This window comes from Equus przewalskii, chromosome 31 (genome assembly GCF_037783145.1).
Source record: "Equus przewalskii isolate Varuska chromosome 31, EquPr2, whole genome shotgun sequence".
Lineage (NCBI taxonomy): Eukaryota > Metazoa > Chordata > Mammalia > Perissodactyla > Equidae > Equus > Equus przewalskii.
The window spans coordinates 9,459,690-9,487,317 of record NC_091861.1 but is presented as its reverse complement, the minus strand read 5'-3'; the positions used below and the strand labels follow the sequence as shown (position 1 = coordinate 9,487,317).

At 52.1% G+C, this 27,628-nt stretch overlaps 1 protein-coding gene and 1 non-coding gene across 3 annotated transcripts in view; both read left to right on the top strand.

Annotated features, from left to right (window-relative positions):
- Nucleotides 1-1,540: 1,540 nt before the first annotated feature.
- Nucleotides 1,541-27,628, top strand: part of CAPN2 (calpain 2) — a 59,154-nt gene continuing 33,066 nt past the window's right edge. Inside the window, exons 1-2 of one of the 2 annotated variants that reach the window (XM_070602315.1) lie at nucleotides 1,541-2,040; nucleotides 6,408-6,477. In XM_070602315.1, the coding sequence (XP_070458416.1) occupies nucleotides 1,804-2,040; nucleotides 6,408-6,477 (307 nt within the window). In that variant the 5' untranslated portion in view covers nucleotides 1,541-1,803. The remainder of the gene's footprint in view (nucleotides 2,041-6,407; nucleotides 6,478-27,628) is intronic. The other variant, XM_070602316.1, reaches the window with a different exon arrangement.
- LOC139080708 (U6 spliceosomal RNA) lies at nucleotides 20,238-20,343 on the top strand. Its single transcript, XR_011535423.1, has one exon. It is a non-coding gene; the product is annotated as a U6 spliceosomal RNA (small nuclear RNA).

Below are 27,628 nucleotides of genomic sequence, written 5' to 3'. Positions count from 1 at the left end.
AAACAATGCTTAGCTTTCCATTGAAACACAAATCCTTCTACCTTAGCGAAGGATGGGAGAGGAGCAGAGGACACACTCCCCGGCACACACTTCTCTCTGTTTATGAGCTGAGAATCTCAAGCTCTCTGCCCAACAGAGTGGTCCCGGCAGTCCCTAACACAGGCACCATTCTACATCCTCTCCAATATTGACTCCATCCTCCCAGTTCAATGTGAGTTTCAGATAAACAACAAATAACTTTTTAGTGTAAGTATGCCCTCATGCAATATTTGGAACATACTCAAAAAATTATTGGTGTTGGGGGCTGCCCCGTGGCCAAGTGGTTAAAGTTCTGCTCGTTCTGCTTAGGTGGCCCTGGTTCACGGGTTCAGATCCCAGGTGCAGACCTACTCCACTCATCAGCCATGCTGTGGAGGCATCCCACGTACAAAATAGAGGAAGACTGGCATAGACGTTAGCTCAGGGCCAATCTTCCTCACCAAAAAATAAATAAGTAAATAAAGAAGAAGAAGGAAAAAAAAATATTGGTGTTTACTTGAAATTCAAATTTAACTGGGAGGATGTGTTTTTATTTGCCAAATCTGGCAACTCTATTGGTGATCAAATCACTGACCACAGCAGTGTAGCTGATTGGAACAGGCCTGGGTGATTTAGAATCCCTGTTCTGCCTCTGACCAGTTGTGCAACATTGGGTAATGTCATTTAATGCTCTGATGCTCAGTTTTCGCATCTGCAAAATGGGGACAAGAGTGTTCCGGAACCAGGGTGGTTTTGCCCGCCACACAATTACGCCAATGTCAGAGAGGAGGAGTTTGCGGCAGGGCAAGGCTTTACTTCACAGGGCAGGCGAGAGAGGAGACAGAGAACAAGTCTCAAATCTGCCTCCCTGAAAATGGGTTTGAGGATATTTATGAAATAGAGGGACGGGGTAGTCTGAAGGTTGGAATAGATAAGTGATGGGAGGTAAGGAGAAGTGACATAATTGCCCATCAGCTGCAAGCCTAGTCAAGCTTCATGCCTCTTCAGAGGAGGCAAGTTCACAAAATGCCAGCCCCAGGGTGGAGTTTTCAGCTCCTCGAAGTCAAAGGGTCACCTAGCCATCATGCCTGCGGGCCCAGATGATGATTCAGTGGTCTTAACCAGCCTGAACTGGACAGAGTCAACTCAGTTCCTGAAAGACTCAAGCACCGGTTGCCATGGTGACACAGGCTCACAGATGTTATCTGTAGGCTGGGTTTCAGTAACGCATGTCCAGCCGCTTTTGCAAACAGACACCTGAGTGTAGTGAAAGCCAGCTGGCCCCCGGGTTCAACAGCAGAAAGACGACCTTAGAACGCATGCAGAGCCGTTAGGATAGTTTGCACAAAGTGAGGGCCCAGTCGATGGCAACTCCTTTGTTCTCCTTGGGCTCCCTCCTGATCTCCTGAGCCCAGGGCGTTCCTGGACGGTCATGTCTGCCCCAGCCCGGGTTTTGCCAGCCCTCCTCCCCGGGAGGTGGGAAGTTGGCTGTCCGGTTCTGGCGGAGTCCTGCCTTGTCCACCCGGACGCCCAGCCCGGGCCGGTCCGCAGGGGGCAGCACTGGCCCGCCGGCTCCGCGTGCCGCCGCTCTGCAGGCCGCGGGCCGGGCGTCCCGGGCCGGGCGCCGAGCAGGCCGGCGCGGCGAGGCCACACCCCGCGGCGGAGGGCGCGTCCGGGGCGGTGAATCAGCTCCCTCGGCCCGGTAGCGGCGTCCGCAGGCCGGTGGCGCCGCGCCCTGCGAGAGCCGAGCCCCGCTCGCTGTGCCACGCGCGCCGGGACGCCAGGATGTCGGGCATCGCAGCCAAGCTGGCGAGGGACCGGGAGGCGGCCGAGGGGCTGGGCTCGCACGAGAGGGCCGTCAAGTACCTCAACCAGGACTACGAGGCGCTGCACGCAGAGTGCCTGGAGGCCGGGGCGCTCTTCCAGGACCCCTCCTTCCCGGCCGGCCCTTCCTCCCTGGGCTTCAAGGAGCTGGGCCCCTACTCCAGCAAGACGCAGGGCATCCAGTGGAAGCGGCCCACGGTAGGCAGGCGGGGCGGGCCGGCGGCGCCCGAGCCCGGGCCTCCGCCACCAGGGCCGGGCCGGGCGCGCGGGGAGCCCCACGCTGCAGCCGGGACCGCAGAGCGCCGCCCGCTGCCCGGCGCCGGAGCCCGTTACCCGGTGCAGGCGCGCGCGGGGGCTCCCCGGGCGGCCCGCGTCCCCAGAGCGGGCCTGTCCCCTCTCCCACCCACGGCGCCTCCCGGGACGGGTCGGGGCGCGTGCCGCCCTCAAATGCCATTAGCAGGCCCGCCAGGGGAGCCCCCTGCGGACTTCAGAAAATCTCGGGGGACGAAGGGGGCCTGGGGGAAACTTTATGGGACACCAGTGGGGAGACGGTGGGAGGTGGGGTGAGAAAGGAGGGTGGGAGGCGACAGGGGACCAGGAAAAGTCAGGCAAACTCGGATACTCTCTGCTTCAGGGAGGGGGACCTTCCGCAGCCTGGTCTTTTTGTGACTAGGGCTTGTCTCATGCAGTCGGGGTTAAATTTATGCAATCGGAGTTTCTTGTTTATTTTAACAAAATGTTGCTGGAGACCTCCCGGTAACATTTACACTGATGACTAACAAAGAATGGGGGAGATGCAGCAAGGAGCCCGTGCCTCCTCATTCCACCAGCCCAGAATCCTCCCCGAGCACCTGGGGGGGGGCACCCCCAACCCCCCTTGTTCCGCCCCCAGGCTCCCTGTCCTCCTCGCCCCGGCAGGCCTTGGGACGGCTTGCTCCCTGATCTAGTTGTCTGTTTCCCAGGGAGGCCCTGCCGGCCACCTTCTATGGGCACTTCATGGAGCGTCCCTCCCCCACCAAACCTGAAGGAGAATCCCGGGGAAATGCAACCTCCAGACTGGCGTTCTGAGAATGCGCACGCCTGCCCCTGAGCCTCCCGGGTCACCTTCTGGGCCCCCAGATGCAGCGGGAGGCGGGGCTGCAATAGGACATGCCCCAGGCCAGGGCTCGGGGCTCCGGCTGCCCGCTTGCTAACCTGCGGGGTGAGCCTGCCTGAGCTGTTTAACCTCCCTGCCTCCATTTCATCTCAAAGGAGAGGAGATGCCTAATATTTTCCTCTCTTCCGGCTGGCCCGGCCCAGCTGCCTTCACTTTCTCATAAGCACCCCCATCTGTCCGGCTTTGGGCCTTCTCGCTTCCCACAAGCTCCCCCCCCACCCCCAGGCTCTTTCCTGGTTTTCTCCAGTCTGGCTCACTCTCATTCTTTGGGACTTGGTCACATGCCCCCTCCCCAAAGAGGTCATTCCTGACCATTCTTAGCAGCCCCCTCCCCATTTCTATCACCGCCCTGCTAATGCCCTTCAAAGCATTTTCACAATTTATAAATATAATTACGAGTATTTGCTCATTTTTCCTGTTGCACTCCAGGGCCCCTGTGTGCATTATCCACCCATACATCCCAGTGCCTCGCAGGGTTAGCGCCCTTTCCCAGTATGCGTGCATTCATGTAACACTGAATGCCTCCTATAAGCCAGGCCTTGGCTTCAATGTTGGGGATACCTCTGTGAACAAAAGACAGGGACTCTTTGCGGAAGGAGTGAATGAATGAATGCAGGATTGCAACGAGCCTCAAAATGAAATTACGGCTGTGAAAATGATAAATAAGAGAATATATTCACCTTGCATTTGTATAGCACTTTACAGCTTGCAAAGTGAATTCACTCACTCCTTCACTTATTCTTTCATTCATTCAATAAGCATTTATTAAGCACGTACTGTATGCCAGGCACAGTGCATATGGTTCCTGCTTCTGAAGACTTTAGGGGCTAGCGAGAGGAAACAGGTCACCCAACAGTTGGAGATGCCTGTGGGTCTTCCAGATGGGGAAATAGAAATCTGGGGCCATTTCATAGCCCCTGCTTAGGGTGGGGCAGGCTGTGCACTGCACAACCCAGGAGGATATGGCTCTTATAGTCCCATCCAACAGCTGAGGAAACTGAGACTTGGCAAGTTAAATATTTGCTCAAACAGGTGTCCAGGGTGGGGCCAGGGCTGTGTCCAGCCTATGGGTGGCTAGAGCCCACAGCTGACAGCTGCTGTCTCTGCCTCTGTCCTGTTTTCTCAAACACTGCTGTGGATGGGGTCAGGCAAGGGAAACAGCTATGTGTCCCCTGGATCTGGACATGAGCCAGTCACTGGTGAGGTTGACAGAGCAGTTGCAATGGGGTGGAATTTCAGTGGGGTGGAAGCCGGATTGCTGTGGACTCTAAAGAGGAAAGGAAGAGTATGATCTACGAATTTCAGAAGGGTGCTGTCAAAGGAGAGGGGACAAATGATAGGAAGAGAGGGACCTGGGTTTGAGAGGCTGTTTCAGATGAAAGCAACTGGAATGTCTTCTATGTCGAGTCACCAGAGAGGAAGGGACGAAAGATAAAGACAGGGAGGAGTTAGCAAGACAGGGTGCGAACAACCCCATCTCCTTAGAGTTCACTGAGGCATAAAGAGAAGTAACTTGCCAGGGTCGCAGAACCGGATTCTAACCCAGGTTGTCTGAATCCAAAACCCCAGCCCTCAAGCCCTTTCCTCTGTCACGTTCTGTATAGAATTCAGTGCCCTACGTGCCGTGCACAAGGCTGGATTTTCCAAAGCCTCTCTGAACTTGGCCTTCTTTGGAGAGGCTGTGGAAAGTATGAGAAGGTTTCTGAAAGATAGTGGAAAATTCTTGCTGGGGTAAGTGCCTGGCGCACTGAGGGTTATCAATACGGTTCTTGGGCTCCCAGCACCAAGTGCGGTCTATTCCATCAGCTGGATAAGTGTTTGGCTGGCAGACCTTGGGCAAAGCTGGCTTCGTTTGCCTCACTAGAAAATGTTCTCATTGTCCCTGTCATCCTCAAAACAGAGCGACTTGAGCAGGGGAGGCACGATGCAGAGGCGTGGAAGGAATGTGCTCAGCTTGTAGTTCTGGAAGAGCTTCTCAATCCAAGCCACGATGGCCAGGGGCTGGAGCCAGGTCTCACCCAGGAGAAGCTTCTGCTTGACCAGGAGGGGCACGCTGGGGGGTACGGGGTGGAACTCCTACAAACCAAGGTTGCCCAAGCCCAGAGAAGCCCAGATTTACGCTCTGACTTCCTTTGCGGCTTTGGGGTGGAGCTCTTCAGAATCAGGAAATGCACTCAGAGAGGGCTGCGAGGGGGCCAGTCCTGAGGTTTAACACCCTTAGGCTTGTCCCTCATCAGTTAGAGACAGCTCAGGCGCCGACAGAGTAAGGCTTGAGGACAGTCAGTTCAAATCCCCGTGTCCGTAACTTAGGAGCAGTGCAACTTTGCACACGTGGCTTGATCTCCTTACCCTGTTTCCTCACCTGTAAGATGGGGACTGTATCCACCGTGTTCCTGAGTGGGCTCCACGAGGTCAAGCTCCACCCCAGGATTGATATACAGCAGGTTCACGGTATATGGAGGCTCCAAGCATCATGGCCCCGTGGATGAATTCTGAAGGCTAGCTACATCCCCCTGCCCTCAAGAGGCATGTGTGTGTTAGGAAGACAGTGATACCCAGCAGCACCCCCAGACAGTGCACAACTAAATACTAAACTGCAGAGTACAAATACTGTGGGGCTCAGAATCAAAGGGATGAGTGAGGGCTGGACCGCGAAGGGGGGCTTCCTGGAGGAGGAGACAATGAGGCTTGAGATAGAGGAGGATATGGAAAAGGAGAGAGCAGGGTGGGAAAGGAGGAGTTCAGTGCAGCCAAAACATCTTACCTGCAGGATCCGAGGAGAGGGGCTAGCGTGCTGGGTAGGGCAGTTCCAGAGTGTGGATGGTCGCAGTGTCCTGCAGAGGAGGCTGGACTCCCTGATGCCATGGCCTAGGAAGTGGCATGATGAAATAGGCTCCACAGGGCCGGCCCGCTGGTGTAGTGGTTAAGTTTGCACCCTCCACTTCAGTGGCCAGGGGTTCGCAGGTTCAGATCCTGGGCGTGGACCTAGTACCACTCCTCAAGCCATGTTGTGGCAGCAACCCACATACAAAATAGAGGAAGACTGGCACAGATGTTAGCTCAGTGACAATCTTCCTCAAGGGAAAAAAAGAGGAGGACTGTCAACAGATGTTACCTCAGGGCCAATCTTCCTCAGCAAAAAAAAAAAAAAAAAAAACGGCTCCAGGTAGTTTGGAGTATTGGGGTCCAGTGATTGCCCTTTTTAGCATTAAGTGTCCCCCACCACCTAGTGGGACCCACAGAGCAGGGGTCAGAGAAGGACCTCATGGCAGTCTAACTGTAACTGCAGAACTTTCCCTGGAGGGAAGGAGAAGGGGGACAAGGGGTCTGATGCCCCCATTGGGAACTGAGGTGTCCTGACTGCAACGTGCCTGGTGGGTTGACAGCACTTCGTGGGTCTCGTTCCCAGGAGCTCTGCAACGATCCGCAATTTATCGTTGGAGGAGCCACCCGCACAGACATCTGCCAAGGAGCCCTGGGTAAGTGACGGCACCTAAAGCAGGTGCGGGGTCTCGTCTGCAAGGATGTGGGTGGGAGGGGTGGGGGATGACCTGTCGCTTCTCTCCCTTCCCAAGCAGCTTGACAATTTCCATTTCTAGAAGCTTTTTGGAATTTCTTGTCCCCTGAGGGCCCCGTGCTGAGGCACGCAAAGGCACAGATGTGCACCGAGGCTTCCCTTGTCCCTGGCACTGGGCAAATTGTTGAGTTCCAAAGATGCTCCGGCTGGAGAATGGAGGAGCTTCCGGATTTCACCCACCCCTTGGTTTCTGTACTTCCCGGGGCCGGTATTCGCAGTGGCCCGTGAAACGGTCAGGCTGTGGGCTGGGGGCCACGTGGGAGGACTTCCCCAGGCCCGTTACAGCACTGAGACATCAGGTCTCTGAGGCTTAGGGACAGCAGATGGTGACTCAGTGTGAAGGAAGAGGAAACCCCAACGCTTGCTGCTGAGGGGAAGTTAAAGCGCCAGGCACTCTCAGTGTTTGCAAGGCCAGGTCACCATGGTAGCACAACAGAGGGAAGCCGGTGGTTGTCGCGAAGGCAGTGGTACTGTCCCTCTAAGGACGGTCACCTGGAGGCGCTGGACTGCGGGGGTCTGCCGCTTTGCTCTCTGCAGCTGAGCTCCAATTTCTTCCTGGATGGAGCGCCTGCTGAGACTGGAACCCGCAGTCTCCAGCTTTGGCGTGAGAGCTCCCAAGGCTTCTATGAAGACGTCTTAACCGTGGAGCCTGGGACCAGGACTTAAGATTCTCATAGAATCCACTCTCGATTCTTTAACTCATAGTAAATATGGGCTGTGATTGCTGGAGCAGGTTATCTGCTCTGATGAGTCAGAAACTTGTCTTGCTCTCCAAACTAGTCCACGGTAACAAAATCGGTCACCTTAGATGTTACCTCCTTTCCTGGCCCACCTAGCAGAGAGTCTGCTGCTCAGAAGAGTAATAGCTCATATTTACTGAGTGTATACTCTGTGCCAGACATGAAGCTACACTTGCAAAATCTCAAAGGTATGGTGATTATTCCCATTTTAGAGACAAGAACACTGAGGTCCTGGGAGTGACTTGTGTAAGGTCACCTCACAGCTGAAGTGGGGCCGTGGCACACAAATGCAGACCGTGTGACTCCAGGGCCTGTGTGTTTAACTGTGACCTAGACCCCCTGGAAGGGGGCCTAGAAAACTACCCCCCTGAGGGGTGTCAGGGCAGCCGTGTGCACCATCAGGACAGGTGCACGGAGCCCGCAGGAAGTGTGTCTCAGACAGGACGTGGCCCAGGGCTGGGTGGGTAGAACCTGACTGGTCTGAGCTCAGCCTCTCTGCAGGTTCCTGAGAGGCCAGAGCACGTTCTTACCTGCAGGAAACACCCCACCCCCCGTTTCTTGCCTTTTCCCCACCAAAGATAGAAACCCGGGGGCCCTTGGACCCCTAAGGTGGGTACACCAGGAAAATCCATTGGTTAGAGAAAATGGGTGTTAACAGGGCTGGAAGTTAGCTGATGGAGACTTTGACCAACGCTGTGGGCTTTAGAGAATCTGGAGATAAACACAGCAGCTGCCACATATGAGCTACATTCCACCTGGGCTACACTGCACACCTGGGCTCAATTCCACACCTGGAACGCACTCCACACCTGGGCTAAATTCCACACCTGGACCATACTCCACACCTGGACTAAATTCCACACCTGGGCTACACTCCACACCTGGGCTAAATTCCACACCTGGACGAAACATCTACTTCAAACTTTAATGACATCATAAGGGACAAATTTCAAGTGACAAACACAAGACTCAAGTCCTGTTTAAATATTACCAGACCGTTTGGAGAGGAGGCAGGCGTAGCTTACATTCCTAGGGGGAAAATTCCCCATGATATGCACCAAGTCAAATAAAAACAAGATTAAGTGTAAGTCCTTTTAACATCTCTCAGTAACTGGTCTGTAATTTCTAAGGTGTAAAAAAACACCATATTGGCCATTTTGTTTTCTTGGTCTTTTATTTTGGAGGATCCTGGCTCGATTACAATCTGTGAAATGTAGTGACTAAACTCTTAGCTGATTCTGGCATCTGGGCAGCGAGTAGTGATGGGCTGGGGACAGTCACCAAGTCCAACAGGCTCAGAAGCATCGGGAACAGGGGCTGTGGCAGTGACACCGGGCCACACGACTAGAGATAACAGCCGAGGCTCAGCTCGTAGGAGACCATGGGCAGGTCATCGCTTAGAACCTCAGTCTCTTCTAAAAGTGGCAGGGAAAGGGGGTGAATGAGGTGACCTCAAAGATCCCCTAAGATGTGGCATCCAGCTATTCTCCAGTCGTTCCTCGGGCCTGACGCTGAGTGCAGACCTTGTGCTAGAGGGTTCCAACACCGCCAGATCGTCTTTCATCTTATATGGAGTCATCACCCCTATATAACAGCATGCAACTCATGTAGCATCTTTCAGTGCCGTATCTCTTGAAATCATCCCAACTCTAAAATAGGTATTTTCATCCCCACTATGCAGATGAGAAAACTGAGGCAGGGTCCCAGGGGGCGGGTGCCTATAAGGCCACACAGCTAAAAATGGCCAAAGGAAGAACCCTGATCTGATTTTAAATCTTTCTGCACTCTTTTTCATAACCCCACACTCCCTCTGAGTTGCCATGATGCTGTGGTGAGGAAATGTGGAGTTGAAATTCTCGAAGCAGAATTCATTGTCCTCCCTGCGCTTTCTTCCCTGACGCTCACTGGGTCCCTCCGTGGACCTGGGCGGGAGTGTCCTGGACTTGTGCATGTCCCAGCACCCTGCCGGTCTTTACAGCCCAGCAGGGGTTCACCCACCAGCTCCCACCTTCCTTCCCAGAAGGCTCGGCTCCAAGCCTCACCAAAGTCATTCCAGCTCATGTCTACAGACCGGGCTTGCAGTGAGCCACCGGCACTGCACACCGTGGTTGTACTAAGAATGGAACCAGCAAAGAAAAATCTGCCATCCGGGAGGGAGGGAGGGTGGGCGGGAGACCCAGGCTGGTGCAGCTGGTTCTGCTCTGGAATTGCTGGCAGCAACTGGTTCTTACAGGTGATTGCCACTTGGAATGGCCCCGGGCAGCCCAGGAAATTAAAAGCTGAGCTCCTCCCACCTTAGCTTTCTCCACCGCCCCCACAGCCCCCACAGCTCACAGGGAAAGGCAGCTCCCTGGCAAGGAGCCCTTGCAGGCCCTTGGCTTCCTGGGGGAGGGGTCGCGCTGTTGAAGCTGCCAGAACAGCACAGCCCCATTTCCTTGTAACCAGGCCCCTGTTCTCAGGGCTCCGCAGAGGTGGCTCACCCTGCCTCTCCCCCCAGGAGTCACATGGGCCCCCAGCACCTACGGGAGGTGTTTGGCTGCAGGTGCCTCTCCCCACAGCCCAGCTCAGCTGAGAGCAGGTAGCGCAGGACCCCTGGGAAAAGCTCCCTGGAAGAAGTTTCCAGCTCCTACTCCCTCCGCTGCTTCCGAACCACGGTGACTGTGGGCAGGTTACCCAACCTCTCTGAGCCTCAGTTTCCTCTTCTGTAAAATGGGCATAATGATCATGCTCCCTCCCCAGGGCTGTGGGGAAAAATGAGATTAATATAGGCAGACACATCTGGCAGACGGTAGAATCCTGAAGAAGTTCAGGGGGCCGTGATTGGTACCGAGTCCAGCTGTGCAAAAAGCCCCTTTACCAAATTGTAGAAAAGAAGGAAGAGGAGATAATCAGGGTTGGAAACCAGATCCTTGGCTCTAAAGACTCATAACCTGAGGGTGGAGGTGCCATGAAGGCAGTAGGGCAGACATGGTGTCTCCATTTAGGTGGCACAGACTGTAGAGCTCAGAGGAAGGAGCACTGGAAAAGGAGATCATAACCATACAGCGCGCACACAGGTGCACGCCCTTCAATTTTAAAAATTGAATTTTTTTTACATGTTTATCTTCTTTTTGGTGAGAACGTTTAATTTCAGTTATACCATATAAATTTCACTTGTAACACATGGTGTTATCAACTGCGGACACCATGTTATACAGTAGATCCTCAGACGTTATTCTTTTTTTTTTTTTTTAAGATTGGCACTTGAGGAGCTGGCCTGGTGGCACAGCCATTAAGTGCGCACGTTCCGCTTCAGTGGCCCAGGGCTCACCTGTTTGGATCCCGGGTGTAGACATGGCACCACTTGACAAGCCATGCTGTTTTAGGCGTCCCACATATAAAGTAGAGGAAGATGGGCACGGATGTTAGCTCAGGGCCAGTCTTCCTCAGCAAAAAGAGGAGGATTGGGGGCAGATGTTAGCTCAGGACTAATCTTCCTAAAAAAAAAAAAAAAAGACTAAACAAGCTCAAGCAATAAAGAAAAAAAAAAAGGAAAAAAGATTGGCACCTGAGCTAACATCTGTTGCCAATCTTCTTTTTTTTCCCCGCCCTTCTTCTCCCCAAAGTCCCCCAGTAGATAGTTGTCAATTGTAGTTGTAGGTCCCTCTGGTTGTGCCATGTGGGATGCCACCTTAGTGTGGCCTGACAAGTGGTGCCATGTCCATGCCCAGGATCTGAGCCGACAAAACCCTGGGCCGCCAAAGAAGAGCGCGAGAACTTAACCACTCGGCCACGGGGCGGCCCCTGACCTTATTCATCTTACAGCTGAAAGTTTGTCCCCTTTACCAATCTTTCCCTATCTCCCTCATGTTTAAATGTCAAATATTTTTTTTAATGATTTTTCAATGATTATTTTTGAAAGTCATTTGTATAATACATGCCTTCTTAAAAATTTTAATTTTAAACTTTATTTTTTAGAACAGTTTTAGATTTACAGAAAAATCGAGATGCTAGTATGGAGTATTCCATACACCCCACCCCACATCCCCCTATTTTTAACATCTGACGTTAGTGTGGTACATTTGTTACAATGAATGAGCCAATGTCGGTACAGTATTAGTAACTAAAGTCCAGACTCTATTTAGATTTCCTTGGTTTTTAGCTAATGTCCTTTCCTGTTCCAAGATGCCGTCCAGGAGACCACGTTACACACAGCATCGTGTCTCCTTCGGCTCCTCTGGGCTGTGACAGTTTCTCAGACTTTCCTTGAAGGTTTAGAGGAGGGGTGCTCAGGTGTTCCGTAGGATGCCCCTCTGTTGGAATCTGCAGGTGCCATTTTTAAAAATCATGCATGTAGTTTAAAAATTAAAAAGGACTAGAAAATAAGTGGCTGGTTTGGTGGAGAAAGTAAATACGTTCTTTTCACTTTCTTAAAAAACAGTCGCTTCCCCCCAAGCGCGAGCACCACCCTTGCCTCCGAGGCAGGGGCCTGTCCCAGCCTCTTGGAGCTGGTGGACGCTGTCCATGAGTCATCGTTTCCTCTCAGCTTCTCTTTGGTTGTAAACGCTCTTTTACAGCTTTTCTCGCCCGTGGCTGCCGCCCGTGCTCCCAGCTCCCCTTCCTGCTGCGTCTGTCCTGTAGACAGGCCGGGATGGATCGCTAAGCCTACTGTTCTGCCCGGAGGCCCCTGTCCTGTCCTGACTGCCCCAGCCTTGGCCCTCACACAGCGGGGTTCCTGCCTTATATGAAGCCTAAAGGGCAGATCTCTCCCTGGCTCTCCCTGACCTGTCCTCCCCAGGGAGGAGAGGCAGTGGGAATCCCCCCATTGCCTCTGAATGTCTTTCCTCTGAAGCCACAGGGTGCCCAGGAGGAGTTCACTGGGTTCCACCTGCTCCCCACGGGCCTAGGGATCCGAGCGTGACTTTTCACTTGTTGGGTGCTCCCCGAGCCAGGAGCCGGGCCCCACACCCGTTATGGCCTCACTCCTCAGTCTCTGAGATGAGAGGCTTGCATCGGGTTTTCCTAAGGTCTACTTCTGACATTCTGACTCCAAAACCTGCGACCTTCTGCCGGCAGTCCCCACTCCCCGCCACCGGATCCTTTCACACCAGGCTTCAGCTCGTGTTTGTGAGCAGTCACACCCCCGTCCCAAGGCCTGAGGACCCTTGCTCAGATCGTCCCCCAACGGTATCAGCCACAGAGAGGCCCCTGTCCTGGGGACTTCAGAAATGAAGGACCATGTGTTCTGTGAGGTCAGTGAACAGCACAGCAGACCATTGAGCACTGGGATCCAGGCTCCCATCCTTTACTCTCCAGGGTGGGATGGTCCTCAGCGTGTGTCCTCACACAGAGCCAAGCAAGGCACGTACATCGATGAACATCTGTGAACAGCAGGGTCGAGAGTGAAGATGGGTGGCCATCAGTTAGAGGCTGGCCTCCGGTTCCACCCCTCCCTGGTTCTGTCACTTTGGGTGAATCCCTATCCCCTTTAAGCCTCAGTTTCCTCATCCATGAAATGGGGATGATAATAGTCCCCACCTCAGAGGGCTGTGAGGAGGAAATGAAATAATGCATAGAGGGGCCGGCCCCGTGGCCGAGTGGTTAAGTTTGCATGCTCCGCTTTGGCAGCCCGGGGTTTCACCAGTTCAAATCCTGGGCGCTGTCATGGCACCGTTCGTGGAGCCATGCTGAGGCAGCGTCACACATGCCACAACTGGAGGAACCCAACTATGTGCTGGGGGGCTTTGGGAGAAAAAGGAAAAAATAAAAAAGAAAGAATGCATGGAAAGCTCGAGTACAGGGGCTGATGCATCGTAGGGGTTTGGTAACTGCAAATTGCCAGTTATCTTCAGGGAGGGTGTGGCTCGAGGGGAGTATGTCAGATGAGGCTGGGGAGGTGACGTGGAGCACACTCTGCTTCATCTTGGGTCCCAGCTCTAGCACTTGGCATTGGCGACCACTGAAGTCGTGGAGAGGGTGACAGAGGAGATGATATTAAGAGAGAAGTTCAAGAAACTCAGGTCAGTCCCCTCCGCCCCACTTCCAGGGCTCATGTGACGGCCATTGCTTCCTGAAGTTTCCCTCAAAGGCCCAGAGACCCCGGAGTGCACAGGTCTGCAGGCTCTGTCCTCTTCCTGCACATGCACTCTGCCACCAGCACCCCTGTGATTTTCAGCCGTGAGCTTCCACTTACCCGTCTGTGAAATGGGAACACTGGTGACATTTGCGTCCTTCCTTTTCCCATGAGATGGAGAACTTTAGGCCTGTATGACTGGAAGGTGCCATTGGGACCCAGGCTCCCTTGTGGTCTCTGTCTCTCTGGGGATCAGGATCAGACTGAGAATGTCTCCAGCATTCCTTCCTGTCGGGCCAGTCCACCGTGATCTTTCTCCTGCATTTTGCTGCCCCAGCCATTGTGAGACTTTTTCCCTTTAGTTCAACACTGGAGCCCCCAGGAAGTCAGGAGAGTAGACTCTCCCGCTGCTTCCTCTAGGAGGTGAGGAAGGGAAGTTCCCAGGAGTAGGAATTCAGCACAGGAGTTGGCAGCCAGGGCAAGGCTCCCCCACCTCTGGTGGGGGTCTCTGAGGGCCGCAGGGGTTAGGGGAGGAAGGGTGTGGCTTCCTCTGGGCCTGGCAGGAAGATGCCATGTCCGCTGGAGCACTGGAGGATAGAAACTCTGATGTCAGGTAGTGACCATGGGGGCCATGGCTGCAGGGACCTGGGGCAGGACGGGGGCTCAGGTGCCAGGCAGGGAATCCCTTCTGAGAGTCCAGTAGTCCATGCAGGTTCACAGTGGGAGAGTGTGACGTTCAGGCCTCAGCATCCTCGTCTCCCTCCCTTTTAGGGCCTCCTCCAGCAGGAGCAGCCAGGGGGAAGGGGAGGGGACACATGGTTTGGATCCTTTGCTCTTGCTCATAATTCTCTGTGCGGTTCTCGGAGGAGGCTGGAGCTTTCGTGCTAAGCAGCGCTGAGGTGTGAGTAGAGTGGAGCATCTCCCCACTGCCCCCTCCCAGCCCCTCATATAATGAGACATGATTATGTGTGTATGTGGGTGGGATTCTGATTTGGGGGTATCCTTTTCTGGGCTGCTGCCAGGCCACAAAACGAGTCATGGAAGGGACAGCCCCGTGTGACTCATCAGTCATGGTCTCGCAGGCCTGGGCTGCTGGCAGGGATGCACTCCCTCTAGAGAACCCCCTCCTGGCCAGCTTCCAGGGTGGTCCTGAGTTGTCTCTTCAGGGCTTCCGTCCCCTCCTTTCCAAAGCTGGGACTCCAGCCACCTGCAAGTATGTGTCCCCTCCCTCCCCGGGCTGCCTAGGACATGAGAGATTTTCCTGTCCGAGAGGATGTCAGGTCTGCTGGAGACTGTTAAATATGAGTGTCACAGGAAAGGTCAAGTTTAGCCAGAAGCAACCTCAATATCTTTGGTCCGTCTATCATTTCCTAGCAAAGGAAGAGGGCACCAAAGGAATGGGACACAGGACAAGCAAGACGTGAGACAGAGCAGGGATTCCCGACCTGGGCATGGTTGCTATTTGGGGCCAGGTGGTTCTTCATCGTGGGGGCTGTCCCCAGACATTGCCAAAAACACCCTGCTGGAAAACCACTGATAGCCAGGGAGAGCGAAGGGGGATGCAGGAGCATCAAGCACCACGGGAATGGTGGGGGTGGTCCTGGGCATCGGGGCACAGAGTGGCCCTGCAGGGAGCCTGCTGAAGGGAGCAGCCAGAGAGAAGGATCCTAAATGGGCGGTGAGAGGGCCATGGTAATTGGCCAGTGAGCTGCTGGAGACCAGCATCACTTCCGATGTGGCTTCGCCTAGCCCAGCCACTTTTGGGAGTAAACATCATTGTGGGAAACGAGAAAACAACATGGCAAGTGCAGAGTCAGGGCTGCATTGCTGGGATATTTGACCCTGTGGGAGAGGGGCTCCAACCCTCCACCATCCAGGGGAGATGCTGCGGCAAAGGAGGAGATTGGGCCCTCCCTGCTTCTCAGAGGATGCTCCCCCTGGCAGGGCCATCTGTCTCATCAGCCTCCTGGACTAGGTGTGAACAGTGCATCTCAGGTCCTCGGATGCCCGGGGGACCACAGAGTGACTGGGCGTCTGTGCGTCTTGGCACAGCATCCTGACATTGGCATCTCTTGGTGCCGGCTCCACTCTCTTGCTGGTACCCGCCGGCGGGGCAGACTGTTGAGCTAGCAGGTGCACTTACTGTCCCTGGCCAGTATTTCAGGAAGGTCCGTGTCTCGTTACATCTGTACCTTGTGTGTAATAACCTACCCCCAAAATCAACGGCTTGAAACAGCAACCGTTTCCTGGTTCTTGCTCATGGTTCTGAACAATCGCTGGGCTCAGCTAAGTGACTCTCAGGGTCTCTCACGTGGTTGCAGTCAGACGGGACCCAGGCTGGGGTCACCTGCAGGCCCTTCACTCACGTGTCTGGTGCCTGGGCTGGAGGCTGGATCAGCTGGGGCCCCGGGGTCTCTCTTTCTCATATGTGGCCTCTTCCATGGAAAATTTAAGGTAGCTGACCTTCTTACACAGTGGCACATGTTCCAAGAGAGAGGCTGGGAAGCTGTCTTGCCTTTTGTGACCTACCCTTGGAAGTCGTGTGGCATCACTTCTGCCATATCCTGTTCATTGAGACAGACAGAGGCCTGTGCAGATTCAAGGGAAGCGACGCAGATTCCACCTCCTGATGGAGGAGGGCAGGGTTCTAGAAGAGCATGAGAAACCAGAAATATTGTGGCCGCCATTTTTGGAAGATGCCATGGTTCCTCCCTGTTGAATAATGGCCTTGCCCTTCACCGCTGGACCCAAGGCTGCTTGGACGCTCGCCTCTCATGGTTGAGCAGGTGTGTTCTCTGGAACCTTCCAATATGCAGGGCAGAGGGGCACTCAGCTAGCTGGACTGATCCTGCCAGCTTCAGGACCCCTTCACCCACTAAGCTGTTCTGAGAGATTCTGCGGGGCCCAGAAGCCCTGACCACACAGGCCAGCCAGTTGCCTCTCTGCCTCCTCTCTCCACGTCCCTCCAGCCCTCTCCTTTCTGGGTCCTTGATCCCTCCCCGAGCTTCCTCCTCTCCTATCTCCCCCCATTACTCCAGGGTGGGCCTTAAGCTCACCTGGATTCCTGCTCTGGGTACCTGCCTGTCTCCATCCGTTCTGGACATTACTGCCAGAGGTCTTGTCCTTAGGGAGGTGACAGCCTAGTGGTAGAAACAAACAATTAAGTGGACAAATTAAATATAAGTTTTGATCATGCTATAATGGCATCAACGAGGATGTCGTGTGAGGACCCAGGAGGGGAAGAGCAAGGGGTTCAGAGGGGCCCCCCAAAGGCTGGGACTGAATCCCCAAGGATGACTAAGGAGGGAGGTGGAGGGAAGGTGTGGGCCGGGGAAGCAGGGGGCAGGGTATGAACTTCCCAAGAGGAGAGTGGCTCATTCTGGAAAGTGCAAGTTTTTTCTTGTACCCGGAGGGTCTGGTGCAGAAGGGGAGAGAGTGAGAAGGCACCTTAGCTTGAATTCCCTTGGGGGTCAGTTGACACTCCTGAACTAATCTCTCCAGCCTCAGCCCTCCACACCCCGTGTCCCCCGCCTGCCTCTGCCCTGCTCCCAGCCCTCCTGCACTGAGCTCTCCCCCACTCCTTTTGAGTGTCTGCACTTGGCCTTCCTTCTCCCTGCAAGTGCTCCCTGCCCCACCTCCACCCTGCTCTCCAGGACAGTCCCAGCTCCCCTCGGAGCCCCCCACCCCCCTACCGCCGCCGTCTACCCAGTTCAGACTGAAAGCCTCGTGCTCACTGCCATCTTCCGTGACCATCTGTTCCATGTCAGTCCCCACACTGGCTCGTGAGCCGCCTGAGAGGGAGGACTATTCTTTAGACCTAGCACGGGCCAGGCATAGGGGGTGAATGAGCAGACAGGGAGGTTGAGACTAGACGGGAGGAAGAAGAGACACACCGACACCAGAGTCAGCGCAAGGACAGGTGCTCAGAGGCTTTCACGGGTGACACGGGCAAGTCGGGCCACAGGAGATGAGAGAAGCGACAGAGGGGTGCTGAGGCCAGGAGGGTTCTGGAACATGGTGGGGCTGGCCTTGGGCTTGTGTTCTGTCTGCTCTTTCTCCAAGGTGAGGACTGCCTCAGCCTGTGTTTCTGAAGCATGTGCGTGAGTGCATGTGAGTGTGTGTGTGTGCATACGTGTGCGCACGTGTGTCTACTTTGCTTCACAAAGCATGCGCTTCACTGCGACGTGGTCCCTGCCCTCACAGAGCTTGGACTGTCAACAGGCAACTGCACTCTGGGGGACGAAGTGACAGGAGGACAGGCGGGACAGAAGCCCAGCACATCCCGGATTGTCTGCTTCACTTTCCTGTTTGTGGAGGAAAGACAGTGACAGTGGAAGGGAAGGGAGAAAGCACACAACAAATATTATCCTCCCCTCTCAGGAAAACTAACAGCAGCCGCAAATATTAGTAACCCGGCCACATCCTGCTCCCTGCAGGGGGCCCCAGGTGACCGCGGCCTGGGCGTGATGCTGACCTTCGGGACACGGGCAGCACGGCTCTGGAAACTTACTGATGTGGCTCTGCATGAATTTATCTTTTCAGAAAAGGAGCTTAAAGGAGCCATTCATAAGGTCTGCTTGGGACTGTTGCGTCCTCGGCGGGGGGGGGGCTCTGGGCAGGCCCCTGAATGCGTGCTGTGGAGGGAAGCGTGTGTGTGTACCTGGTGTGCTCACGGAGGAGCCAGGAAGAGGGGGAGCCCAGCTGCAGATGGTTAAACCTTTTTTTTGTTGTTATTTTATTGAGGTCATATTGGCTTAGAACGTTGTGTACATTTCAGACGTACATTATTATGTTTCAGCTTCTGCGTAGACTGCCTCGTGTTTAACACCAATAGTCTAGTTTTTATCCATCACCATACATGTGTGCCCCTTTACCCCTTTCACCCTCCCTCCACCCCCTTCCCATTGGGTAAACTGCTAATCTGTTGGAGACAGTTAAACCTTTTGTCAGGTAGGCCTAGGCTGCTGAGTCCAGAGGGTTGAGGAAGCTGTGCTTAATGACCCAGAAATCCAACTCAGACCTTTTCCCAAGCAAATTAGAAGTGGGGGTGGGAGGCCAGCCCCGTGGCCAAGTGGTTAAGTTCACGCACTCAACTTCGGCAGCCCAGGGTTTCGCCAGTTTGGAGCCTGGGCACGGATGTGGCACCGTTCATCAGGCCATGCTGAGGTGGCGTCCCACATGCCACAGCTAGAAGGACCCCCATCTAAAAATATGCAACTATGTACCAGGGGGCTTTGGGGCGAAAAAGGAAAAAAAATAAAATCTTTAAAAAAAAGAAGGGGAGGGGGACTGGGAGGGGATTCCTTGGGGACCCGTGAGCAAAAGTAGCTTAAGAGATCTCAGCGGGTACCTGAGGGTGCACCAGACAGGATGGCACTAAATAGTTGTTGACCAAGTGAATAAATTAACAGATGAACACTCTCTGCCACAGGCGTAAAAGTGGTAAAGATTCTGTTTGAAAATCCACAGCCGAGGCCTGCAGGGAGAGAAGGAGATTCTCAAACTGCAGACGCAACAGGAGGCGGTTTGGCTCTTAAAGGACCCTCTTGCCTTGTGTTATGTGAGGGGGCTGTAGGGGAGGAAGAAATTTTCCTCTACCCTTGTAGGTCCTTCTGGCTGGTCCAAGAATTAAATTAACATGAGTCAGGATAACAGGAGAAAATCAAACAAAGTGTAGTAACATGTATACATGGGAGAATCCCAGGAAAACTGAGCAACTCACCAAAATCACCCAATCCACAATCTTAAATAGCGTCTTCAGCTAAAGACAAAGGAGGATGTTGGGGGTAGTGGTGGGACTGCCGAGAGGAGGAAGGCAATTCACAGGGAGATGGAAAAGCAAGCCGCTAGCCGGTGGCACAGCGGTTAACGTTAACGTGCGAACATTCTGCTTTGGCAGCCCAGGGTTCACCGGTTCAGATCTGGGTGCAGACATAGCACTGCTTGCAACGCCATGCTGTGGTAGGCGTTCCACATATAAAGTAGAGGAAGATGGGCATGGATGTTAGCTCAAGGCCAGTCTTCCTCAGCAAAAAGCAGACGATTGGCAGCAGATGTTAGCTCAGGCCTAATCTTCCTCAAAAAAAAAAAAAAAAAGCAAATGTTTGATAAACAAGTGTTTGCAGAGACGTGGGGAGGACTTTGATCAAATGGGCCTTGCTGGTTTCCTCCCTGTCTTCCACACCTAGTTCATATGATACTAGAGTTATCTACGGTGACATCTCCTTCCTGCGACAGGCCCTCTATCTTAAATTATTTTAGGCCATTAGGGGGATGGTCAAAGTTTCTTCGGGAGTCTTTTGTTCTTAAAAATTTTTGAGCGGAAGAGACACACTTTGGGGTGGCAAATTCTGCTCCCCTACATGGCAAAGCAGAGAAGAGACTGCAAACCCAGCCCCCCCATGGAGCGTGGTTCTCAGGCCCCCTAACCAACACTGAGGGGCCTGAAGGACGAATGTCAGCAGTCCCAGTTGAGGTTCCATCAGGCCTGGAGGTGGGGGAGCTCCGCCCTGGCAGTGGTCACTCTTGGGTTGAGAGTAAATGTGTTTGCATCTGTAACCTCATCCGTGCTCATTCATTACCTTTATTTACTCATTATTTGAGGGTCCCCCCTTCTGAAGAGTTTGAGGGGGCTCAAGGTGATGAGACAGGCTCCATATGCACTGAATTCTTACCGCGTCCTCCCCCTCTGGGGCTCTCTCCCTCCGCATTCCCACGCCCTCTCCACCCCATCATCAGCTGTCACCCCTTCCAGGACAGGACAGCCCAACATGGCCAGTGGGGCACATGACACGTCCCTAGTCGAGACTTCAGCTCTTCTGGGTGTCAGTTTTCTCCCCTATAAAATTAGGAGATAAAAACAGCAAGCACATGCTCGCTTCGGCAGCACATGTACTAAAATTGGAACGATACAGAGAAGATTAGCATGCCCCTGCGCAAGGATGACACGCAAATTCCTGAAGCGCTCCATATTTTTGAGCTGGATGCAATCTATACAGAAACTGATATATAATAATGCACACCTGAAACTTGCATGATGTTATAAGCCGATATGACCTCAATAAGATAACTTTTTAAAAAAACAGCAAGCACTTAGAGACTCAGTTCTAACATGCGTTACATATTTTCTCCCATTTCATTCTCCACTCTGTGAGGCAGTTTATTATTATTAAACCCGTTTTATATATGAGGAAACTGAGGCACAGAGAAAGTAGTTTGGCCTGGGTCAGAGCCAGGATTTGAACTTGCTGTTCTGGCTCCAGTGTTTCTTAACTTTTGGGGTTGGGGGTGGGAAAGAAACCTGACTCCTTTCCCCTAGAAGAACACATAAATTCACATACATCAAAATCAGCACAAAATGTTGCAGTTTCTGGATCTCTGAAGCCTATTCATGGACCCCTAGTTTCCCTTTTTCATCTAATCCTAACAACTTTCTGAGGATATGTGAGTATTATTCCCCTTCCATATCTGAGAACACCTGAGGTCAGAGAAATTAAGAAATGCATCCAAGGGGCCGGCCCGGTGGCGCAGTGGTTAAATTCGCACGTTCCACTTGGGTGGCCTGGGGCTCACCGGTTCAGATCCCAGGCATGGGCCTACCCACCACTGCTCAAGCCATGCTGTCGCAGGCTTCCCACATATAAAGTAGGGGAAGATGGGCACGGATGTTAGCTCAGGGCCAGTCTTCCTCAGCAAAAAGAAGGTTGGCGGCAGATGTTAGCTCAGGGCTAATCTTCCTCAAAACACACACACAAAGAAATGCATCCAAGTTCTCAAGTCATAAATGGCGGGATCAGGATTCAAACTCAGGTCTTCTCACCACAAATCCAGTGCTCGTTCCCACCCACCTCTGGTCGGGCCTCCAAGATCTATCCAGAAGGTCTTTCTACTCTGCTTCCTTCTGGCATCCCCACGTGGCTGTGCGGTGCCACTGTGCAGTGCCCGTGAAGCCATTTGATCTGTGCCCAGCAGCTGGGGAATGGCCAGCAAAGGCCCTCCAACCCCTTCGAGCCTGCCTCCAGCCTTCCTTGGGACCCTTCAGCACCCAGGCTGACCAGCGCCCTGCCTGGAGTGCCCGCCTGTTCCACGTGCTCCCTTGGCGCCAAAGTTCTCAGTCCACCAGGCCAGCACTCCCAGTGGGCAGGGACCCTGCCTGTGGGTTTGGGCACCTCTTACTGCCTCAGTGCCAGCAGAGAGGGCACCTGGTGATACCACCCAAGGGGGTCCTCTGCTGCCTGCAAGACGTGCCAGTAGTCAGGAGGCAAGATGGTGGGAGAGAAAGTGTTTCCTTCTTACAGCTTGCCAGCAAGGGGGAAGATGGCCAACTCATGTCTGAAAGAACCATCTCTCCAAACAGGCTCCAGGTCGGGGAGGCCGGAGGTCCGGTGGGGCCTCCATTCGATCTCCTGGTGGGGCAGACATCTGGTTTGTTTTACTGGATATGTGGCAGAGAATGGAGCAATGCCCTCTACCCTGATCTTTCAGTTGTCATTGATGATGGCTGTGAGCGGAGGCTCTCTGCCCAAGGGTTATCGCATTCCTAATGAACTCAAAGGAACAAAGTTATCAACTTATAGCAGCAGGGAGGGGCCATAAAATCTAGCGCCTGCAAGTCCCCTGGAGACAGACCTTTACTTATCTAGGCAAACTAAAGCAAAGATTCAAAGGGCTGGTGGGTCAGGGTTAGTTGATCTGAAGTCATTCAAAGTTACAATATGGTTTCTTTTCCACAATATGGCTTCCTTTCTGTCAACCTTGTGTTGAACCGGTATCACTGGGACAGCGTGGAATGGGGAATGGACGGGCACACGGTCCCAGGGAGGAGGCTGTGCAGAAGCGGATCCCACGGGCTGGCTGGAGGAACAAATCCAGCCAGAGGAGATGGAGAGGCCAGCCAAGAGCCTGAAATCTGACTGAGGAACCTCCAAAGGGTGTGGCAGGTGCTTCCTGGTGCCAGGAGGCAGAAAGGTGTGTAGGAAGGTGAGAGAATGGGGTGCGAGCAAGTTGTGGGACCAGTGGGGGCAGTTCTTTGAGGGAGGGGGCGTAAACACAGCCTCCAGGGAGACACACCTCTCACGGGGATCCAGAGGTCCCCACTGGGGAAGGCAGGGAACCACAGTGCTGCCCTCAGTAAAAGATAAAGTGGCAAGTCTACCTTGAGGTCCTGGACCACCGCCCCCGGGTGATTTCCTTTCTGTCGTCGGCTTTCTACCTCCACCCGGCCCCAGACGCCCAGACCCCTACCTCTCCGTTTCCCCACAAACCTGCTTTCCCTCATTTTCACATAAGGGCGTTGAAATCGGAAGTTCTCTTTCCCATGGGTATTGGCGTTCTAGGTCTGATCTCAGTGCGGGGCGAGGTGTCTTTGTTCTGGTACAAGAGTTATTGGGGAAGAAAAATTTCTCCTCTGCGCTTCTGAATTCTTCCAGCTCCATCTAAGAATTAAATTGACGCAAGATAGATTAATAGGAGAAAAACTAGCAAGTTTGATAATACATGGAGCTCCTGGATACATGAGAGAGACCCAGGAAAACTGAGTAACTCGCCACCTCAAATACCAACTCAAGCTAAAGACAAAAGAGGATGTTGTGGGTGGGGAGTCAGCTATAGAAGGTTACCAGGAAAAGCACTGTAAACGAGAATAAGGTTGTTATGCAGATGTAAACTGTTGCCTTCTCCATTGATGACAGTTTCTAGAGATTGAGTCATCCCCATCTTCCTGGTACAGGGAGGGTGACACTCTTACAGATGGAGATTTCCTTACAAATGTAAACGTCTTTTACGGAGGGTAACTTCTACTTGGTTTTCAAAGCTTCTATCCTGTCTGCTGTTTCTTAAAAATAACCAGTCTAAAATAAGCCTTATGCCAAGGCGATACATTTTGGGGTGGCAAATTCTGTCCCCCAACAGGATTAAGTCTAGATGTAGGGGTACCGGCCCCGTGGCCGAGTGGTTAAGTTCTCGCGCTCCGCTGCAGCGGCCCAGGGTTCAGATCCTGGGCATGGACATGGCACCGCTCGTCAGGCCACATTGAGGCGGTATCCCATATGCCACAACTAGAAGGACCTGCAACTGAGATATACAACTATGTACCGGGGTGGGGGGGGGGGGGTTGGGGAGATAAAGTAGATGTAGTGTGGGCTTCTGGAGGAAGGGAGCCACGGGCTACCGGACTAAGCACAAGGCTGTTGGGGCATCCAGGTGGACCTTTAGGATAGGAAGCTACCAGAAAATCCCTCCATCCTTGCCCCAGCCTCTCAGGCCTGGACTGGTTGAGTGTCTTCCAGGACAGAAAGGAGGGACAGAAATTAGATGGGAGTGGGGGAAGCCTGGATGTGGCGATGGCCAGTCTGTCCAGCCTGTGGTCAGCGCCTTCAATAGGCGGTTTAGAAAGCTCTGGGCAGAGCCCTGTCTGCTGCCTTTATGATGGATGTGGCCAGCAGCCACCTGCTGAAGATGTCACAGGCAACCAGGTGTTTAAGGACCTGTAGTGACCCTGCTCTGACTTTTGTCCCTGCTCGTGTCCAGGGCGCTGGACAGACTGAGGCAGGCATCCGGCTCCCAGGATGAGAAAGGCAGAAGAGAGGAGGTGAGTCAGAGCTTTAGAGAGACTTAGGCAGAATGTATTTACATATGCCTCGCCTCATTCCTCAGAGAATTTAAGGCCTAACCAAAAAAAAAAAAGCATGTATTAAAGAAAGACAGTCAGTTCTAAAGAAAGAACAATCCAGAAAGAAGAGGGTGTCAAGACCTGGAGAGAGAAAAAAAGACATAGATGCTGTCAAAAGGACCTCAGCTGCTAGAGGTCGGCCCTACATTTAGTCCTAATGCCAAACGGACATAAAAGAATCTCAGTGAGCCCTGGGGAAGGTCTGGTTCCGAGCAGCCCAGCCCCTGGAGACCGGCCAGGGAACCAGCTGCAAGCGTACCCCTCCCTAAGTACACTCCGTTGGTCACTGGCTCTGTGAGATGTCAACAGGAGGTGTTCCAGGGTCAAATCAGTTTGGAAAATATGCATATTATGCCCCACCCCCCTCACCCTTGGGAGAGTCACCACGTGAAATTATTGAGAAGCTCTGTGAGGGGTTGGCCCGGTGGTGCAGTGGTTAAGTTTGCGTGTTCTGCTTCGGCAGCCCACGGTTCACCAGTTCAGATCCTGGGCATGGACCTAGGCACTGCTTATCAAGCCATGCTGTGACAGGCATCCCACATAGAAAGTGGAGGAAGACGGGCACGGATGTTAGCTCAGGGCCAGCCTTCCTCAGCAAAAAGAGGAGGATTGACAGTGAATGTTAGCTCAGGGCTAATCTTCCTCAAAAAAAAAAAAAAAGGCTGTGAGAAGTCTCCACACTTGCTTGACCTGGTTAGCTTTGCATTTCCCAAACTTGACCATAGAACCCATTTCTCAAGAACTATCTGTTAATTCTTTTTTTTTATTATCAAGTTCATAATAGTTTACATCATTGTGAGATTTCAGTTGTACATTATTTCTTGTCTGTCACCACATCAAGTGCTCCCCTTCACCCCCTGTGCCCACACCCCACCCCCCTTCCCCTGGTAACCACTGAACTGTTTTCTTTGTCCCAGTGCTTGTTTATATTCCACACATGAGTGAAATCATCTGATGTTTGTCTTTCTCAGTCTGGCTCATTTTGCTTAGTATAATTCCCTCCAGGTCTTTCCATGTTGTTGCAAATGGAATGAATTTGTCTTTTTTTTTTCTGGCTGAGTAGTATTCCATTGTATATATATACTGCATCTTCTTTATCCAACCATCAGTCGATGGGCACTTGGGTTGCTTCCATGTCTTGGCTACTGTGAACAGCGCTGCAATGAACACAGGGGTGCATATGTTACTTTGGATTGTTGATTTCAAGTTGTTTGGGTCGATACCCAGTAGTGGGATAGCTGGGTCATACGGTATTTCTATTTTTAGTTTTTTGAGGCATCGCCATACTGTTTTCCATAGTGGCTGCACCAGTTTGCATTCCCACCAGCAGTGGATGAAGGTTACCTTCTCTCCACACCCTCTCCAACGTTTGTTATTTTTAGTTTTAGTGATTATAGACATTTTAACAGGTGTAAGGTTAGGTATCTTAGTGTAGTTTTGATTTGCATTTCCCTGATGATTAGTGATGTTGAACATCTTTTCATGTGTTTATTGGCCATCTGTATATCTTCTTTGGAAAAATGTCTGCCCATCTCCTCTGCCCATCTTTTGATCAGGCTGTTTGTTTTCTTATTGTTCAGTTGTGTGAGTTCCTTATATATTATGGAGATTAACCCCTTGTCAGATATATGATTTGCAAATATTTTCTCCCAATTGCTGGGTTGTCTCTTTGTTCTGATCCTAGTTTCTTTTGCCTCGTAGAAGCTCATTAGTCTGATAAAGTGCCATTGTTTATTTTTTCTTTTGTTTCCCTTGTCTGAGAAGACATGGTATTCGAAAAGATCCTTTTAAGTTTGATGTCAAAGAGTGTACTACCTCTATTCGCTTCCAGGAGTTTTACGGTTTCAGGACTTATCTTCAAGTCTTTGATCCATTTTGAGTTTATTTTTGTGTATGGCGTGAGATAACGGTCTACCTTCATTCTTTTGAATGTGGCTGTCCAGTTTTCCCAACACCCTTGATTGAAGAGACGATCTTTTCTCCATTGTATGTTCTTGGCTCCTTTGTTGAAGATTAGCAGTCTGTAGATGTGTGGTTTTATTTCTGGGCTTTCAGTTCTGTTCCATTGATCTGTGTGCCTGTTTTTGTACCAGTACCGTGCCGTTTTGATCACTATGGCTTTTTTTTTTTCAAGATTGGCACCTGAGCTAACAACTGTTACCAAATCTTTTCTTTTTTTTTTCCTGCTTTTTCTCCCCAAATCCCCCAAGTACATAGTTGTATATTTTAGTTGTGGGTCCTTCTAGTTGTGGCATGTCGAACACCGCCTCAGCATGGCCTAATGAGCAGTGCCATGTCCACGCCCAGGATCTGAACCAGTGAAACCCTGGGCTGCCTAAGCTGAGCGCGAGAACTTTGCTCGGCCACGGGGCCGGCCCAGATCACTATGGCTTTGTAGTACATTTTGAAGTCAGGGATTGTGCCTCCAGCTTTGTTTTCTCAGTATTGCATTAGCAGTTCAGGGTCTTTTGTTGCGCCATATGAATTTTAGGATTCTTTGCTCTATTTTCGTGAAGAATGTCATTGGGATTCTGACTGGGATTGCACTGAATCTGTAGATTGCTTTGGGTAGTGTGGACATCTTAACTATGTTTATTCTTCCAATCCAGGTGCATGGAATCTCTTTCCATTTCTTTATGTCATCATCTATTTCTTTCAATAATGTCTTATAGTTTTCATTGTATAAGTTCTTCACCTCCTTAGTTAAATTTCCTCCTAGTGCTTTATTCTTTTTGTTGCAATTGTAAATGGAATTGTATTCTTGAGTTCTCTTTCTCTAAGTTTGCTATTAGAGTACAGAAATGCACCTGATTTTTGTAAGTTGATTTTGTACCCCGCAACTTTACTGTAGTTGTTAATTACTTCTCATAGTTTTCCGATGGATTCTTTAGGGTTTTCCATCTATAAGATCATGTTGTCTGCAAACAGCGAGAGTTTCACTTCTTCACTCCCTGTTTGGATTCCTTTTATTCCTTTCTCTTGCCTAATGGCTTTGGCCAAAACCTCCAGTACTATGTTGAATAAGAGTGGTGAGAGAGAACAACCTTGTCTTGTTCCTGTTCTCAGGGTGATGGTGTTCAGTTTTTCCCCATTGAGTATGATGTTGGCTGTGGGTTTGTCATATATGGCCTTTATCATGTTGAGGTACTTTCCTTCTATACCCATTTTGTTAATAATTTTTATCATAAATGGCTGTTGAGGGGCCGGCTCCGTGGCCGAGTGGTTAAGTTCGCTCGCTCCGCTGCGGCGGCCCAGGGTTCAGATCCTGGGCGCGGACGTGGCACCTCTTGTCAGGCCACATTGAGGCAGTGTCCCACATCCCACAACTAGAAGGACCTGCAACTAAGATATACAACTGTGTACGGGGGGTGGGAGGTTGGGGAGATAAAGCAGGGGAAAAAAAAAGATTGGCAACAGTTGTTAGCCCAGCTGCCAATCTTTAAAAAGAAAAAAAATTAATAAATAAATAAATGGCTGTTGGATCTTGTCAAATGCGTTCTCTGCATTTGTGGAGATGATCATTGGTTTTTATTCCTCATTTTGTTGATGTGGTGTATCACATTGATTGATTTGTGGATGTTGAACCATCCCT